The 14,033-nt window shown below is 40.4% G+C and overlaps 3 protein-coding genes and 1 long non-coding RNA gene across 5 annotated transcripts in view; 2 read left to right on the forward strand and 2 right to left on the reverse strand.

Annotated features, from left to right (window-relative positions):
* LOC116849227 overlaps positions 1-1,446 on the forward strand; it is a 5,389-nt gene extending 3,943 nt beyond the window's left edge. The window contains exon 2 of the long non-coding RNA XR_004379102.1: positions 613-1,446. This is a non-coding gene — a long non-coding RNA (uncharacterized LOC116849227). The remainder of the gene's footprint in view (positions 1-612) is intronic.
* LOC116849221 overlaps positions 1-14,033 on the reverse strand; it is a 60,712-nt gene that overhangs the window by 40,992 nt on the left and 5,687 nt on the right. The gene's annotated exons all lie outside the window — the stretch shown is intronic.
* LOC116849222 lies at positions 6,642-7,908 on the reverse strand. Its single transcript, XM_032826157.1, has one exon. The coding sequence runs from the start codon at positions 7,828-7,830 to the stop codon at positions 7,171-7,173; it is 660 nt and encodes a 219-aa protein (XP_032682048.1). The 5' UTR covers positions 7,831-7,908; the 3' UTR covers positions 6,642-7,170.
* LOC116849220 lies at positions 8,407-12,704 on the forward strand. Of its 2 annotated transcripts, none has more exons than XM_032826146.1 (5): positions 8,407-8,498; positions 9,052-9,306; positions 9,662-9,808; positions 10,259-10,690; positions 11,814-12,704. In XM_032826146.1, the coding sequence occupies exons 1-5, from the start codon at positions 8,481-8,483 to the stop codon at positions 12,132-12,134; spliced, it is 1,173 nt and encodes a 390-aa protein (XP_032682037.1). In that variant the 5' UTR covers positions 8,407-8,480; the 3' UTR covers positions 12,135-12,704. The 2 variants fall into 2 exon arrangements, with proteins under 2 accessions (XP_032682037.1, XP_032682038.1); XM_032826147.1 differs by lacking the exon at positions 8,407-8,498 and adding an exon at positions 8,548-8,977.

Below are 14,033 nucleotides of genomic sequence, written 5' to 3' on the forward strand. Positions count from 1 at the left end.
CCGAGAACTCCGAGAGAGAAAGAGAGAGAAAGAGTCGCACGCGCGATTCTCACCGAAAATTGCGCAATTTTTCACCGTGAATTTATTTTCGCAATGCATTTTCTGCGGACAGAAAATCGGATTTATGTACTAATAATTCAGGTAATATAGATGTTTTTTACGAACACCAACGACACAACTGTAGTGATCCCAGGCAATCATGAGAGAAAGAAGCCATTTCAAATTAATTAACCTGATATACTTTTCTTTTGTATTCCTACGTCAAGAGAGGGACAGGCAGACAGAGAAAGGTAGATCATTTGATTAGGAATAGCACGACGTTAGTGAATGATCAGTTAGTTGCTCGTTACATTAGGAAAGGATTTATTTTCACACATTCCCCGTTTTCATAATTCGCCACCTCTTGACCCCTGGTACAATGCGCACCATTTTCCAGTTAAATCGCGTTCCCAATTCTGTTCTGTCTCGCGCGACTCGCCTTAATATTTTAGCGCAATCAGTTCCTCCGACTTCTAGTTTCTCTTATCGTTTATCTCGTCTTATAAATAGCAACTCTTCTCCCCTCCCCCCGACCGAAGCACGGTGAGATCCTTATTTGGTGATTTCTTTCAGATCTAAAAGCGAATCTACCGAAAGCTGCGAAACCGTGCACGAGGAGGCCGAGTCCACGATCTAAATCGAAAGAAAGAAAACCGCCCCGCGTAATCGTTCTACGCGCGATAATCCTCCGTTCTGTGCCTTTTAACACGTTTTAAAAGAGGGAAAAAAGCCACCGCCGGATGCTGCAATCTGTTTCACGTGCAATGCGACGATCTGAAAAGAGAAATAAATCAGTCTGTTTGCTACAGAGAAACAACACGATGTGCGTAATTTGCTGTCGCGAGTTCTCGATACCCGGACTAAATTCAACCACGGGGCGAGGGACTCTCGCGATTTTCTTTCTTTCCCCCCTAATCTTTGGTCTAATCCTACGTAAAATCGGCGATTAATCCGTCGAAAAAAGCTTTTCAGTTGACTGAATCCAAAAAGAAGGATATATTGAAAGTGTACGGAGAGAATTTTATAGTAAAAGTATTACTGTGTATAGAATTTTGTAACATCAAGGCATAGATCGACATTCTGCAACAATTTATTATCTCTTTCGTTTCATGTGTACTATTTATATCTTTTTTAGAAATTTATTTTTATTAGAATTTTATTTTTAGGAACTGAAATGCGCTATTAAAGAATTGACTATGTCCCTAAAGAAATTTACTTTGTTCCTTAGTAAGATAGTTTTTTTAACAATTTATTTCCGCACACTGCTGGAAAAATATAGCAAAATTGAAAAGAATTTCTGTGAAAAAAGAACCGAAACATATTCTCCTCGTGTATACATAAAGAGAATTTTTAGTAAAAAATTATATGATTTTTGTAATCAAGCAATAAATCGACATCAGGCACTAATTAATTATCTTTTCATTTTATATGTGCTGTTTGTATTAGATTGTGTAACAAGTAACTTCGCATTTTTGGAGTGAAATGGAACGATTATATCTTTATGTTGTTATAATTTCGTAAAACAATACACGCGGAGGTTGGCAGAAAAGAAATATTATAGATCAAAATAGCGCATAGATCATTTCGTAAAATTATAATGACGTAAAAATGCAATCATTTCATTTTATCTGAAAAATCCAAAATTGCTTATTACATAGCCCAATATTTTAGAAGATGCACTATTAAAAAATTTGCTATATTCACAGCGAGATTACTGCCAAAAAAAGCTATAATATTCTCTCTATATGTGTACGCGCTTATAAAATTCAATATATATAGATTTAGCCTCACTTTTTCCAAAGCCACGCTTTTTCTGAATTGACGTATTTTTCACCAAGAGATAAGATGATGGCAAAGTATAAGGAAATTGCACATATCTTGAGATTTCTTTCTATGTCATATCGGGGGACCAAATCGTACTACTTTCCATCAACAAATCAAATAGTAGTCGAATGACTAATTATTATATATCTCGAAGAGAGTAAGATGAAGTTCTCGCGCGCACGGTGACGTAACAATATGTAGAACGTCGCGACGTTCTAGAAGACAGCTGTTTGTTATGTCACGTCTCACGTGAAAAGAGATCTAACCGCGGTTGCGTCTTAGGATAGACGTTAATCTAATATCGCGTTACGTAGATTCGCTTCGACGTAGTCGAACGTGGTCAGCTTTTTTCTTGCGCGAATGATTTACCTTTATCGCGATAATTCGGGGAACACGGATTTCAGTAGCGAAGGGACTCGAGCGATCTTGAATCCGTTTGGATTTCCAAAACGAGAAGACCCGTCTCTTGGACTCGTCCCGAAAGATGGACGGCGCAAGATGAATAGCGAGAGAATCCACAAGATAAACTCGCGCGCGCGCGCGACAAGCAGATCAGAAATACGGAAGTCCAGGGGCGCGTCTCGAGGAGCGAGTTTGCAATGTCGAGGTCGGCCAAGTCTCCGTGTATTTGTGGTGTATTTTCGGCGGCGCCTTCTAGTCGAGAGACTTAGTGAAAATGGTCAATATTACCGTTTCGCGCGTAAACCGACAATCATCGAGGGGGATATTATGACGGTCGCCTCGCGGACGAGTTAACACCTGCGAGAACGTCGACATGGTGGCGCAGGACGCGACGCATTGCTACGTACCCGGGAAGGATCGGCGTGTCACTTGGTCAGTTTACCAGGTCACTTATCGCTCGTCGCGGAACGTCATTTTATGATTAGCGTGCTCTGTTTTGACGTCATTGTTTCATATAAATACCGAATGCACGATCTCGGCCACCATAAACCCACGACTCAGTCGCCACGACGCGCTTGTTGTACGTGCTCTTAGTTTCTCGAGACTCTGCTCTGGTTCGTCTTCTTCATTGATCGGACTCCCTCGTGGCCTGAAATCGTGCGAAAGTACTTGATCGCTACGTGCTCACCGAGGACTTCGTCGAACTTCCACTTTTTGGAATACAAAATGGTAAGTACGTCTTCTTCGAGATCGCATAGATAACGGTCTAGTCAGCGCAAATTGGTAAAAGATGTCTCAAAAATGCTCATAAAGCAAATTAAGAGGGTTCATTACAAGAGGATAGCATTATTTGACGATAGAAACGCGCACGCGCCGAATATATTTTGGTCTTTAGTGAAAATACTGTCATTTAGAACCACAGGAGTGAATGTTTCACTCAAGATTAGAATAGATTCTGACTACGTATGAGCGAATATTTCAATCGATTTGGAGTGAATGTGTTCCTTTGCCGGTGGAATGCTCGAGAGAGAGAAAGAATTCGAGTGCCACTCCATTTTAATTCTACTAAAAAATTTAGAGTATTCAGAAGAGCGAATAAATATTTTTTTATTTTTTAAATATCTGTACATAGAATACTGTCCGAGGTGCGTGTTCGCGTGCTTCTAAAATCTGTTTCTCGGTGCGAATTTTGGTGCCACGATATGTAAGGGTGCGATTCTTTCTTCTCCTTCAGACGGCTGCCAAAGTTATTGTCTTCGCGCTGTTGCTTGTTGGCTGCTGTTGCGCGCTACCCCTCAAAATGGCAACCATCTACGGTTCTCCGTTGGTTGTTGTGCCCGTTTTCGTGGAGGACCTCGAGGAACCTCAAGCTAAGGCGGATCAAGGACCGATGTATGCGTTGGACGACAGTTCGGAGAATTCCTTCGGCATCGTGAAACGCAGCGTCCAGGAAGCCGACGAGGACGATCTGGAGACCGCGGCTGGTAGCAACATCCTTCGGCCGCTCTTCGTCTATCGTCAGCAGATCGCGTATCGACAGCGCGCCAGGGAAGCCCGCCTTGGAAGGCGAATATAAGCGAAAACGGGGAGATGCAGCTCGAAGGACTTGGCCATTGGCCGGTAGACTGCACAATCATTATCTCACTTCTGTGTTATCGGGCAGGTAATACATCCACGCGAGATACATTCGGAGAGATTTTAACATGGGAGCCGCGACGGCCTCTTGTTAAGACTAGATCTTCAAAATCCTGAGAGAAGGATTCACGAAGAGTCAGGACCGCGACAGAAAGCTGCCGCGTGAAAGAAGGCGCGAAAAACCTCAAGACAAATTCAGACGACAACTGGAAGATCAGGGAAAGTGGTACGTTCGTCAAGGAGATTATCTCGGACGGTCAACGGGACTCCACGCGAGCGAGCACACGAGCGCATAAACGGCCAGGCGGAAGACTCGCACGAGCACGAAAATTTCGGGTGCAAACAAGGTCGTCTTCCCGAGGCGAAACTGATGGTCCCGTCGGCGGAAGAAAGGGATCTCCACGGCAAAAAGCGAGCAAGAGAGAGCGAGCTTGAAGACGTCGCACTTTTGTCATACGGGGATATTGAACTCGCTAGTAAATTACGCTAAGAGGTTGCGGACCTCGTTATTACGACGGACATTAACAGCACGAACTCGCCGACTCGGCAAGTTTGAATCTGTACCGACGTGGGGACTCCAAAGAGCTACGGGCGATCGGGCAAGAGACCAAGATGCAGCATTTATCTATTCTTCACTATCACGATCTCACGATATTTCGTAAGCTTTCGTGACTTCGATTCGGACTGATTGACTAATCAAGTCGGACCAAAGTCCACATGAAACGATTAGAACTCGAATGGAGAGAAGCATGATATTATTATTGTACATGTAACAAAATTGTAAAAGTATCAAATAAATATTTCTCATTTCAATAATTGACTTGGACGAATATGTTTCAATTCAACTAATTGACAATTGATTCAAGCAAATTCAATCCAAGAATGTTCAATTGGCGATTGATTTCAACGAATTCAATTGAGGACCGTTCTCGATTAATGACTGGGTAGAGATGAGCAAAGAGAATAAAAAGTTTCAATTAACTTAGCAAATTCAACTTGCTCGTTAATTTGCGTCAAACTTGATTGCATAGGACTACAAATGCTTTTACACATTGATAATACGCGCAATAACGAATTGGATGTCATTGCTCGATATGTGAGGAAAACGACAAAAAATTTTAAAATTAACATTCCGAGCTATCAGTTGACAAATATAATTGACTCGAAACAAAAATTCTGCAGCTTGTACGTTCTGTATGTGTGTTTGCTTCACTAAGAAAAACTTCAAGGGACATATCTGCATTTTCGCAAATAAATTTAGAAGCTTAAAAATCTACAAACAGTTTGCAGAAAAATTTCTACATGTGCGTGGTTAGGTTTCCTGCTGGCACACATGATAAAACAAAACGCGGTACACATTTATATAAGACTTATATATATAATAAAATTTGTTATCTTCACAGCAAGAATTATTATTAAAATACTATAATATTCTCTCTGTGTGCGTGCACTTGTAAATATTTTCAGATTTCTTTCTATGTCATCGAGGAACCAAATCGTACTATTCCCCATCAATAAGTTGAATATTAGTTGAGATATACACACAAGAAATACGAAAAGGATGATATGATCGTGTTAGTGACAATCGCCTCTGCATTATCGAGATTTTCGAATTCGTCATCCAGTTCGGCATCCCTTTAACCGACAATTGATATGAACAAATTCAATCGACTCAATCAAAAGCGTTTAATTATTCCAGATTATAATTGGTGAATAATATTCATGGAGTATCGTGGAAGATGTTGATGATTGAGCAGCGCTAAGTAGGACTTGCGTTGAGGGGAGGAGAAGAGGGCACTGATCAATCAATCGTCACTGAACGGTCTTTGAATTGAATTAGCTCAAATCAATAGTTTTCAATCTTTAATTAAACTTGTTAAGTTCAATTTCATCGACCTTTAATTTGCTAATCTTTAGTTTGCTAAGTTCAATTTGTTAAACGATCTTTGATCCCCTTCGCTCGTATCAATCATTAATTGAATGGTCTTTAATCGAATTCGTCGATCGTTGGTCGAACAGTTCTCGATTAGATTTGTTGAGATCAGTTGTTAGTTAAACGGCCTCCAACTGAATCGGCTCGTATCAATATCGTTATAAATACGACAATTATAAATATAATTATAAATATGTTAATCATAAATACGTCAATTATAAATAAATCAATGAGATAAATGTGAGCTTTTAACAAGGAAACACTGTGAGTGTTGATATAAAGTATTTATTATAAAATATATATCGATGAGCGAACAGAACAGAGAAAAAGAAGATACATCGACAGACGGAGTTAAGAGCTCTGTATACGCCCACAGCAGTAGAGACAAGACGTCTACGCGTTCTCAGCGCCACCATACAACGATCTAGGGAAGTGTGAGAAGCGCTAAATTCAACAATAAAGATAATTAATTACTCTTAAGTCCGATAAGTAATCGTCATTAGGTTATAGGGGATGACGAGTCATGTCTCGTTATTTTAATAAATAGTTTTAATAAATATTTTAGATAACGACCGAAAGCTATCTACCAAAGCTGCTTCGCAGAACGGCGTAAGCGTTATATTGTGATACGATGATATTTATAGACGGTAAAGTCTATAAATAAAGTAATAAAAGTCTATAATAAAGTAAATAAAATAATATTTGCGGTTAAAATAATATCCACGTAAGTTAAGCGTATGTGTGGAGTAAATAAATGTAAATAAATAACATCGTATGTGTGGAGTAAATAAATGTAAATAACATCGTGATTACATGCATTGGTCGTCTTATTATTCATTTACAAGGATATATTTAGGAATGTTGACATTGTATGTGTTCAAATAATCAAAACACGTTTCTTCAGTAACAAAACCACTCTTTAGAAATAATTAAACAATTCTCTCTCTCTCTCTCTCTCTCTCTCTCTCTCTATCTATCTATCTATCTATCTATCTCTCTCTGCCATCAAGTAATATCTTTCAATCACAGTCCAAATAATCAATCCGACATCCTTTAATCACAGTCCGAATTTACACGCAAAGGAATTGTTCACATTCACATCGCGAGAGGATTATTTATATAATTTATTTAACAAGGATTATCTATATATTATAGTCGCCCTCGAGCGCGAAATACTACACCCTCAACCGAAAACATTTCTCTATTCTACTGATTATTTGTGCTATTGATCGTTCTATTGATTTCTTTTTCTCTCCGTCCGTTCTTTCCCAAACGATGCAGATATACATTTTACTCAGCAACAAAAGAGAGGAGAGCTGAATCTCTCTCTCGGATATTTATCTGCCCGGGAATACAGGATATCTCAGGTAGTTCCGATAAGGATCCCTCCTGTCGTTCGGTCGATATCTCTGATTCGAGTATTGCCGTTGGTACCAGTAAGGATTCTGAGGCGGAAATCTATATTCCGCTATCCCGAGATCGTCCTTAAAACCTGAGCCTCGTTGCCGTGACGAATCGATGCTTCTGCGTGCGACATCGTCGCCAGAGGTGACCGACGACGACGCGGGGTAATCCCTGTAATCCCCGGTGCTCCTTTTCGCCTGGCGGGCCGATATCGCACCAGAATCCGGTAAGGTGGTATCGTGCGACGGTAAATCTACAGCGGGTCCTCGCTGATAGCTTAATCGGAAGCCATCTCCGCGACGATCTCCGGTGTGCTTCGAGCGTCGCGCGTCTTGAGCCGACTCCTCCTCGGAGCGAGATGAATTCCTCGAGAGTTCTTTATCAGCTTGGACTGCGTCTTCTGCGCGAGCCACGTGGATCCAAGGGCAGTCTGGGTCCTTCTCTGTGTCCTTCGACTTGGACGACTCCACGCTTGGACGAGCCGCGTCGGCCCTCGGGATTTCGGTCGTCGACGGAGCCGAGAGCACCATCATCGGTCCCGCCAAGATCGCGAAGCAACAGAGGACGTTGAGAAGGACGCCGAAAGATTCCATTTCCGGAGGCGTTGCGCGGATTTTCCCGAGTGGCGCAGGGGATCGAATTTTCCGTTGTCGACTAGCGACTCGGCAGGTCGGAGCAGCTCTTTTATAGCTTGTCACACGGGACTCTCGTTGCTAAGCCGCTCGCTAAACACCACCAGAGTCCCGGCAATATTGTTAGAAACGCGCTAACGATAAGCAAAATATTACTGCGCGGTCGGTCGAACGGTACCTGATGAGGTGCCTCGACGTTGCCTCGCACTGATCGAATCACGGCGATTGAAGGGACAACGGGAGTGGATGGATGGACGGTTGCGGAGGCTTGTTTTGTTAACGGACGAGTCTCTCTTCTTTATAAGCCATCGTTCAACGTTTCCTACTTGCAAGAGCGGAGCAGGGTGAGATTTTTCGCGAGGAGATGCACTGCCGCATGATCGACGATTGAAAGAGTCTTCTTCCTTGCGATGCAGCATCCGACAAAGACGTCGGTTTACCGCGAGCTTCATACTCACGCGTATTAGCGGCCTAGCGATAATTCTTTCAGCACCTCGTATAAAGCCGGTACCAGCCCGTTATACCTTGACAGAGCTCGGAAATCATCATCGCGAGACGAGACAGTCCGGTCGTCGGGGCAGCGTGAGGAACTTCGCAGTTTCGCCATCGCGATGGAATACGACTCGTCGGTACGTTCGTTCTTCGACAGCGATTGCGCCGTTCGGGAAAATCCACTTTTCGCGTGAGCAATTAACACGGCGCATTTTCGCGAAGGGAACACTCGTGTCACGGCTAATCATTGCGAGCGAGTGACTGAGTGTTCTATTTCAGAAAGCTGAGTCACAAGCTGTAAGGTCTCACGAGGCTGTACGGAAAACGTGAGAGAGAGAAAGAAAGAAAAAAAGAAAGAAAGAGAAAGGGAGAAATAGAAAGAGATTTTTTTTTTTAAATCGAAATTCACATCTTGAAAAAAAAAGAACTTGTTCAAACTAATTTACCACAGGCGCACCTCAATTTTCTTCGAAAGATCTCAGTTGAAGACTAAAAGAAGTCAGTCAAGAAGATCCGAGGGACCCGATATTAACTATACGGAGATAATATATTTTGTATTAAGCATACAAAAGATGAAAGGATAGTTAATTATTACAGAATGTCGATCTATTCTTCGGTTAGAAAACGCTACAGCAATTTTTATTATGGAATTCTCGTGAGTAAACGCGTTAATTGCATTTTCATTCGCAGCTTTGCCCGAGACACATTATGTTTTCCATCATCCTTCTGCTGTTCGCGGCAACATCTAGCGCGCAGCCTATCGATTACGACGACGTGGTCAATCTGTTGCCGATGGAACCGAAGACGAAGAACGACACGTTGGCCGCTATCGTGCAGGATCCGGTGGTGCAGGACGCCGTGCAGGACGCGGTTGGCAGCGGGCCCTTGGAAGGCTTGGTGGTGAAGAAGAAGGTCCTCATCATGCCCGCCATCGAACCTACCAAGGTTCGCGCAATATATTTCCCTCTCGCGTCCGCCTAGTCGCATGATCAATCAATCCGACAATTTTACAAATATTTATCGCAAGGAACGACACGCGTGAGAGTAAATAGCTAAATATCGCCGTCATGAGCGACACTCGCTAATAATCAAAGTGATTAGCACTGTTAGCTTTCATTAATGATCGCTACGTCGAAGCGTGATTAATCGTTTACATAAGAACGGCGCGGAAGCGTTAACTAACCGCTGGAAGAAATGACGCAAGTTTGCAGCCGCGAATTTAACGCAAACTGCAAGTTTGATTCCCAAGTTCGGAATAAAAGGAAAGGACATGGTAAATCTCGTATTGTCGCCCTTCAAGGTGGTATCGCAGCGCGAGCAAGTTCTCGTGGTTCCGATGACAAATCTCGAAGACGTGAGAAAGAACATCACGGAAAGTGCGAACGAGGAGACGGACAAGGACGGTTTGGTGCAACTCTTCACCCAGAATGGCGAGAAGGGATCTCATGTAGGCCAGAAATTTATTGCATTAGGTTGGCACGAAAGATTTGTCACTTTTCGATGAAAACTCTTTGGAAGTTGGAAGTTTGGATATTAAAAGGAAAACAGCAAATCATTGTTAGACATCTAAAAAATAGCGAGTTCGTTCTATTTATGAAAATTAATCTCTCGAAATTACACAATTTTATCTTCTATTTTATTTAACAAATATGACGAGTCTTTTATGCCAATCTGATCATTTTAATGTCTCGATATGATGTCGACTCGCGCGAGCGATTGGCGCGCTAACATTTCGAATTTTTCATAAAATTATAACAACTCAAGAATACGATCATTTCAATCGAGGAATCCGAAATTACTTGTTACGCAACTTGATAGTTCGTCGCTTCGCGCGATTCGTTTGTGATTCGCGCGATGAAGCGCGTCTGCGATCGTTCACGCATCAACAATTTTTCAGGAAGACGAAAATGATCCGTTTGACATGTCGCAGCGTGTCGATTTTCACGAAGTGTTGGACGAGTTTTTCGAGACCACGAGTAAACCGATCGACCTCCCTATCAACGGTGATAACGCACCTCCGGAAATTCCGTACCTTCTACCAAATCCAGAACAGAAAATGGAGCGTCCAGAGGATTACCAGCCCCACCACCCACCGCCCACGATATCGGTGCCGATCATCGCGTTTCTCGACCCCACGGAAATTTCCGACGACAAAATCGACGTCCCGATCGCGGCGACGTTGTCAGAGATAGACGACACCACGAGCAGCCGGTTGGACCTATTGGAGAACAATCGCGACGAGATACAGCGAAACGTTCAAGATTACATCGATAGCAGCACGTTGAGCGTGGATTCTGATTATTGGCGACTTACGTCGTCCCCATCGCAGGTAAATTTCTTTTTTTTTTAATTTCTTTTAATTTTCGATGACCAGAAGAAGTGTTTCACAAAGCGTTTCAATATTTACAGCTAATAAGCATAACCTCTTGAACTATATACTTTATTTCTCGGTGGAGTTTCTTTGAATTTGGCACGTGGAGGATATCGAGGTCGCTGATTACGAATTTGAGATAAAAAATTAAAATTCGATGATTTGATAATTCAAATTTTTTGACGAGAAACTTACCACAAATATATTGCAAATATTTCAAGAGTTTATTGTAAAAAGTAGTATCTACGGAAAATTTGAAAAATATGCAAAATATTGTTAATTATCTTTAATAAATTGTTAATATTTCGATGTATCGATATCTATTAATTAGCCTTAGAATGATTTTTGTCTGAAAAAGATGTCTTCTTTTACTTTTATTTGCTGATAATAATTTAACAATTAAACATTCTAATTATTTTTTACTTATTTTTAGTTCCTTATGTTTATGTGCATGTGAGAAAGAGTATATAGTAATAATATAATTGAATAATATAATTGATATGTATTATTGAAAATCACTAAAAATAAAGAAAAGATAAGTGGACGCTATAGTATCCCTTTATGGCTCAAAGGGTTAAACTACCCGGGTTATCACAAAGTATCAAAAGGATAAGATCAACGGGAAGAGATGGGGTATCCACATTTTATGGTAGCAGAATACTATATTTCCTATATTTCCCGCAGAATGCTAGAGGATAAATATACAAAATTTGGTCCAGATCGGTCAAAAACTTTTAGGAATTCACAGGGAACAGGCAGATATTCTATTTCATATATGGATTAATGTGAATCGGACTGTTCACTATATCGTGTAAATATGTATAAATTAGACTTGCAATTTGGCTCTTATTGTCTGCTATTTTTATATATTTTTTTATAAATTTTCTTCATTCTCTCTCTCTCTCTCTCTCTCCCTCTTTCTCCATTGAATGTAAATTAAATATTTACTTAAATAATCCTTCATTTAGTTCCTCCAATCTGTCGAGCATGAAATTTGTCTCGTATTATTCTATATTTCACTTTAAATTTATTAGGGAAAATCAACAATTTTCATCTCTTTCTTTCTCTTTTTTACGCGCAGACACCTTTGCTGTATGAGCCAGCTACGATGGAGAATCAATACGCGAGCGACGTTCGTCCCGAAGCTTCGCTTCCGATCGCAGTGCCACGTATCGACATTGTAGCACCGCTCTTCTGGACTTCGGATGCGGACATTGACTATCCCAAAGATTCACGTGACATGGACACCGCCGCGCACATCGTCTTCAGGCCGCTCTTCCGATTCCGACAGGAAGGGCAGCGGAGATCCTACGGAAGTTTACCTTATCGGAATTCGTACAATCCTTACCCAAGACGCAATTACGGATACAGGCCCCGATATTACGGCGATTATTATCAATAACTTATTAATAGTGTACCGAAGTTGGTGAATTCTGTAATGAAAAGTTCGACCTTTCAGTTTCTTTGTTACTAGAATAATATTTCGATTTTCTTGTGATAATGAGATGAAATTAACTAGCGAGGAATAGTACACAATTGAATATTTCTAACTCAATGAACATCTTGATTGAAATAAACAAAATAACATTTCAGAGATTATACATCTTGAATGTGTCTCATTATCTCATTCTTGTTTCCTGAACTTTTTTGTCTCTTTCTATGAAAATAACATCTGAGTACAATCAGATATAATTATTGGTTATCGTCGACTTGATAGACTAGATTGCGCGTCACAGTTAAAATTAAGATCGACGTTTCTTCGGAGACAGTTTCCGCGGAGAATGTCGTTCTCGACTTTCCTCATAAACACCTTAGTCCTGCGTTGTTCGTGCATATATTTTTTATCGCGCCATTTTATAGCGTTAAGCAGCCACGAAGGCGGAAACTTTTTCAATTTAGCACGTATTATTTGCCGAATTGTATAGAACACTATGTAACGTGAAATAAATGCTCAGCAGTAACGGCCAATTAACTTGCGACCTTATAATTAGTCTGACCGCTTTCTATGATAACAGTTGTTGCAATACAACCGTCTATACCGACTTTGAATTGCTTTACTAAGTTGAAATAACAGTTCTAAACAGCATCCCACATTTCTCTATAGTTATGTCTGTGTGATTCTACTCGGTAGCGGTAATATCGCGGGCGTGTTCACGAAACGTGTCTGGGAAACTGGGGATTTCGTGTATGATATATGGCCGATGGTAGTCTACTCGTCCTAAGCTTCAAATCGATGTGTTATTTGTTGGAATATAGAAACTCTTGCAAAATCCTATGGAATAGGGGCACTATGAAACTTGGCACTGCTCTTTAGATTCTACGTTGAGCTTGCAAATACTGTCGAACTTGCAAGTCAGTGAGAAACTTTGCAATATTGGTTCTTACCCTGAATTTTCTTTTATCAGTGAAAGTGTTTCTCTAAATATACTTATGATATGAAATGTACCCAAAGTTTACAAGTTATATTTAGAATTATTCTAATCAATAAGAGAGGATTTAGAATAAATCCTACAGCATTTATATCAGACCATTGTGTCCTTTTGATGCTACAAATCGCGACTTATTATCGTTTTCTTCACATGGAGGCTTAGGTCCATATTAATAGTCATTACTTGAAACGTCCCATGTGAGGTAATCAGATAGAAATTTAAAGTTTAAGTTAAAGTTAAAGTTTAAGATTTGAGATTTCTTCTTGAATCATCTAATACATGCAACATTGCATTTGCAATCGCGATTCAGCTGAAAAATTCACATCTAACTCTAAATTCAAACCTGAGTATCTCAACTGACGTCAATTTCAAGCAACGACTATTAATAGCTCTTAAAGCAGGATTTGCTGAGAATGTTTACCCAAGTCGAAATTTTGATTCTATATCGACTCTGCAAATCCCATCAAACTTGAAAAGTCAACGAAGAATCTCGAAGTGTATAAGCTATGAGTCTATCTTAAAGTTGCGGATTGTTGTTTACTGCCACTAAGGAAGCTCGAATGAAGAACTCGTTCAAGAATTGTTTAATATTCATATTCTTTTTTACTTATAAGAATAGTATAATTATACAGTCTTTTTTTTTGTATTTAATGACCAGAACTATTTAAAATTGTTGCATAGAGCTCTAGAACTTTTCAAGAGAATATCAGAACTGCAAAAAAATGGCACATTTTGAAATATGGTGCGCCAAGTCTTGGCACACCATATTTCAAAATGTGCCATTTTTTTTTGCAGTTCTGATACTCTCTTAAAAAGTTCTAGAGCTCTTTGCAACAATTTTCAATAGTTCCGGTCATTAAATACAAAAAAAA

This window comes from Odontomachus brunneus, unplaced genomic scaffold (assembly GCF_010583005.1).
Source record: "Odontomachus brunneus isolate Ranch 3 - 2012 unplaced genomic scaffold, Obru_v1 Obru_scaffold_108, whole genome shotgun sequence".
NCBI lineage: Eukaryota > Metazoa > Arthropoda > Insecta > Hymenoptera > Formicidae > Odontomachus > Odontomachus brunneus.

What these genes read in the sequence shown, in the direction of transcription:
- LOC116849220 (XM_032826146.1), top strand. An exon ending in CCGCCATCGAACCTACCAAG is followed by an intron (nt 9,307 to 9,661) that starts GTTCGCGCAATA and finishes TCGCCCTTCAAG; the next exon opens with GTGGTATCGCAGCGCGAGCA. An exon ending in ATGGCGAGAAGGGATCTCAT is followed by an intron (nt 9,809 to 10,258) that starts GTAGGCCAGAAA and finishes ACAATTTTTCAG; the next exon opens with GAAGACGAAAATGATCCGTT.
- LOC116849222 (XM_032826157.1), bottom strand. Translation starts at nt 7,830, where the DNA reads ATGGAATCTTTCGGCGTCCTTCTCAACGTCCTCTGTTGCTTCGCGATC.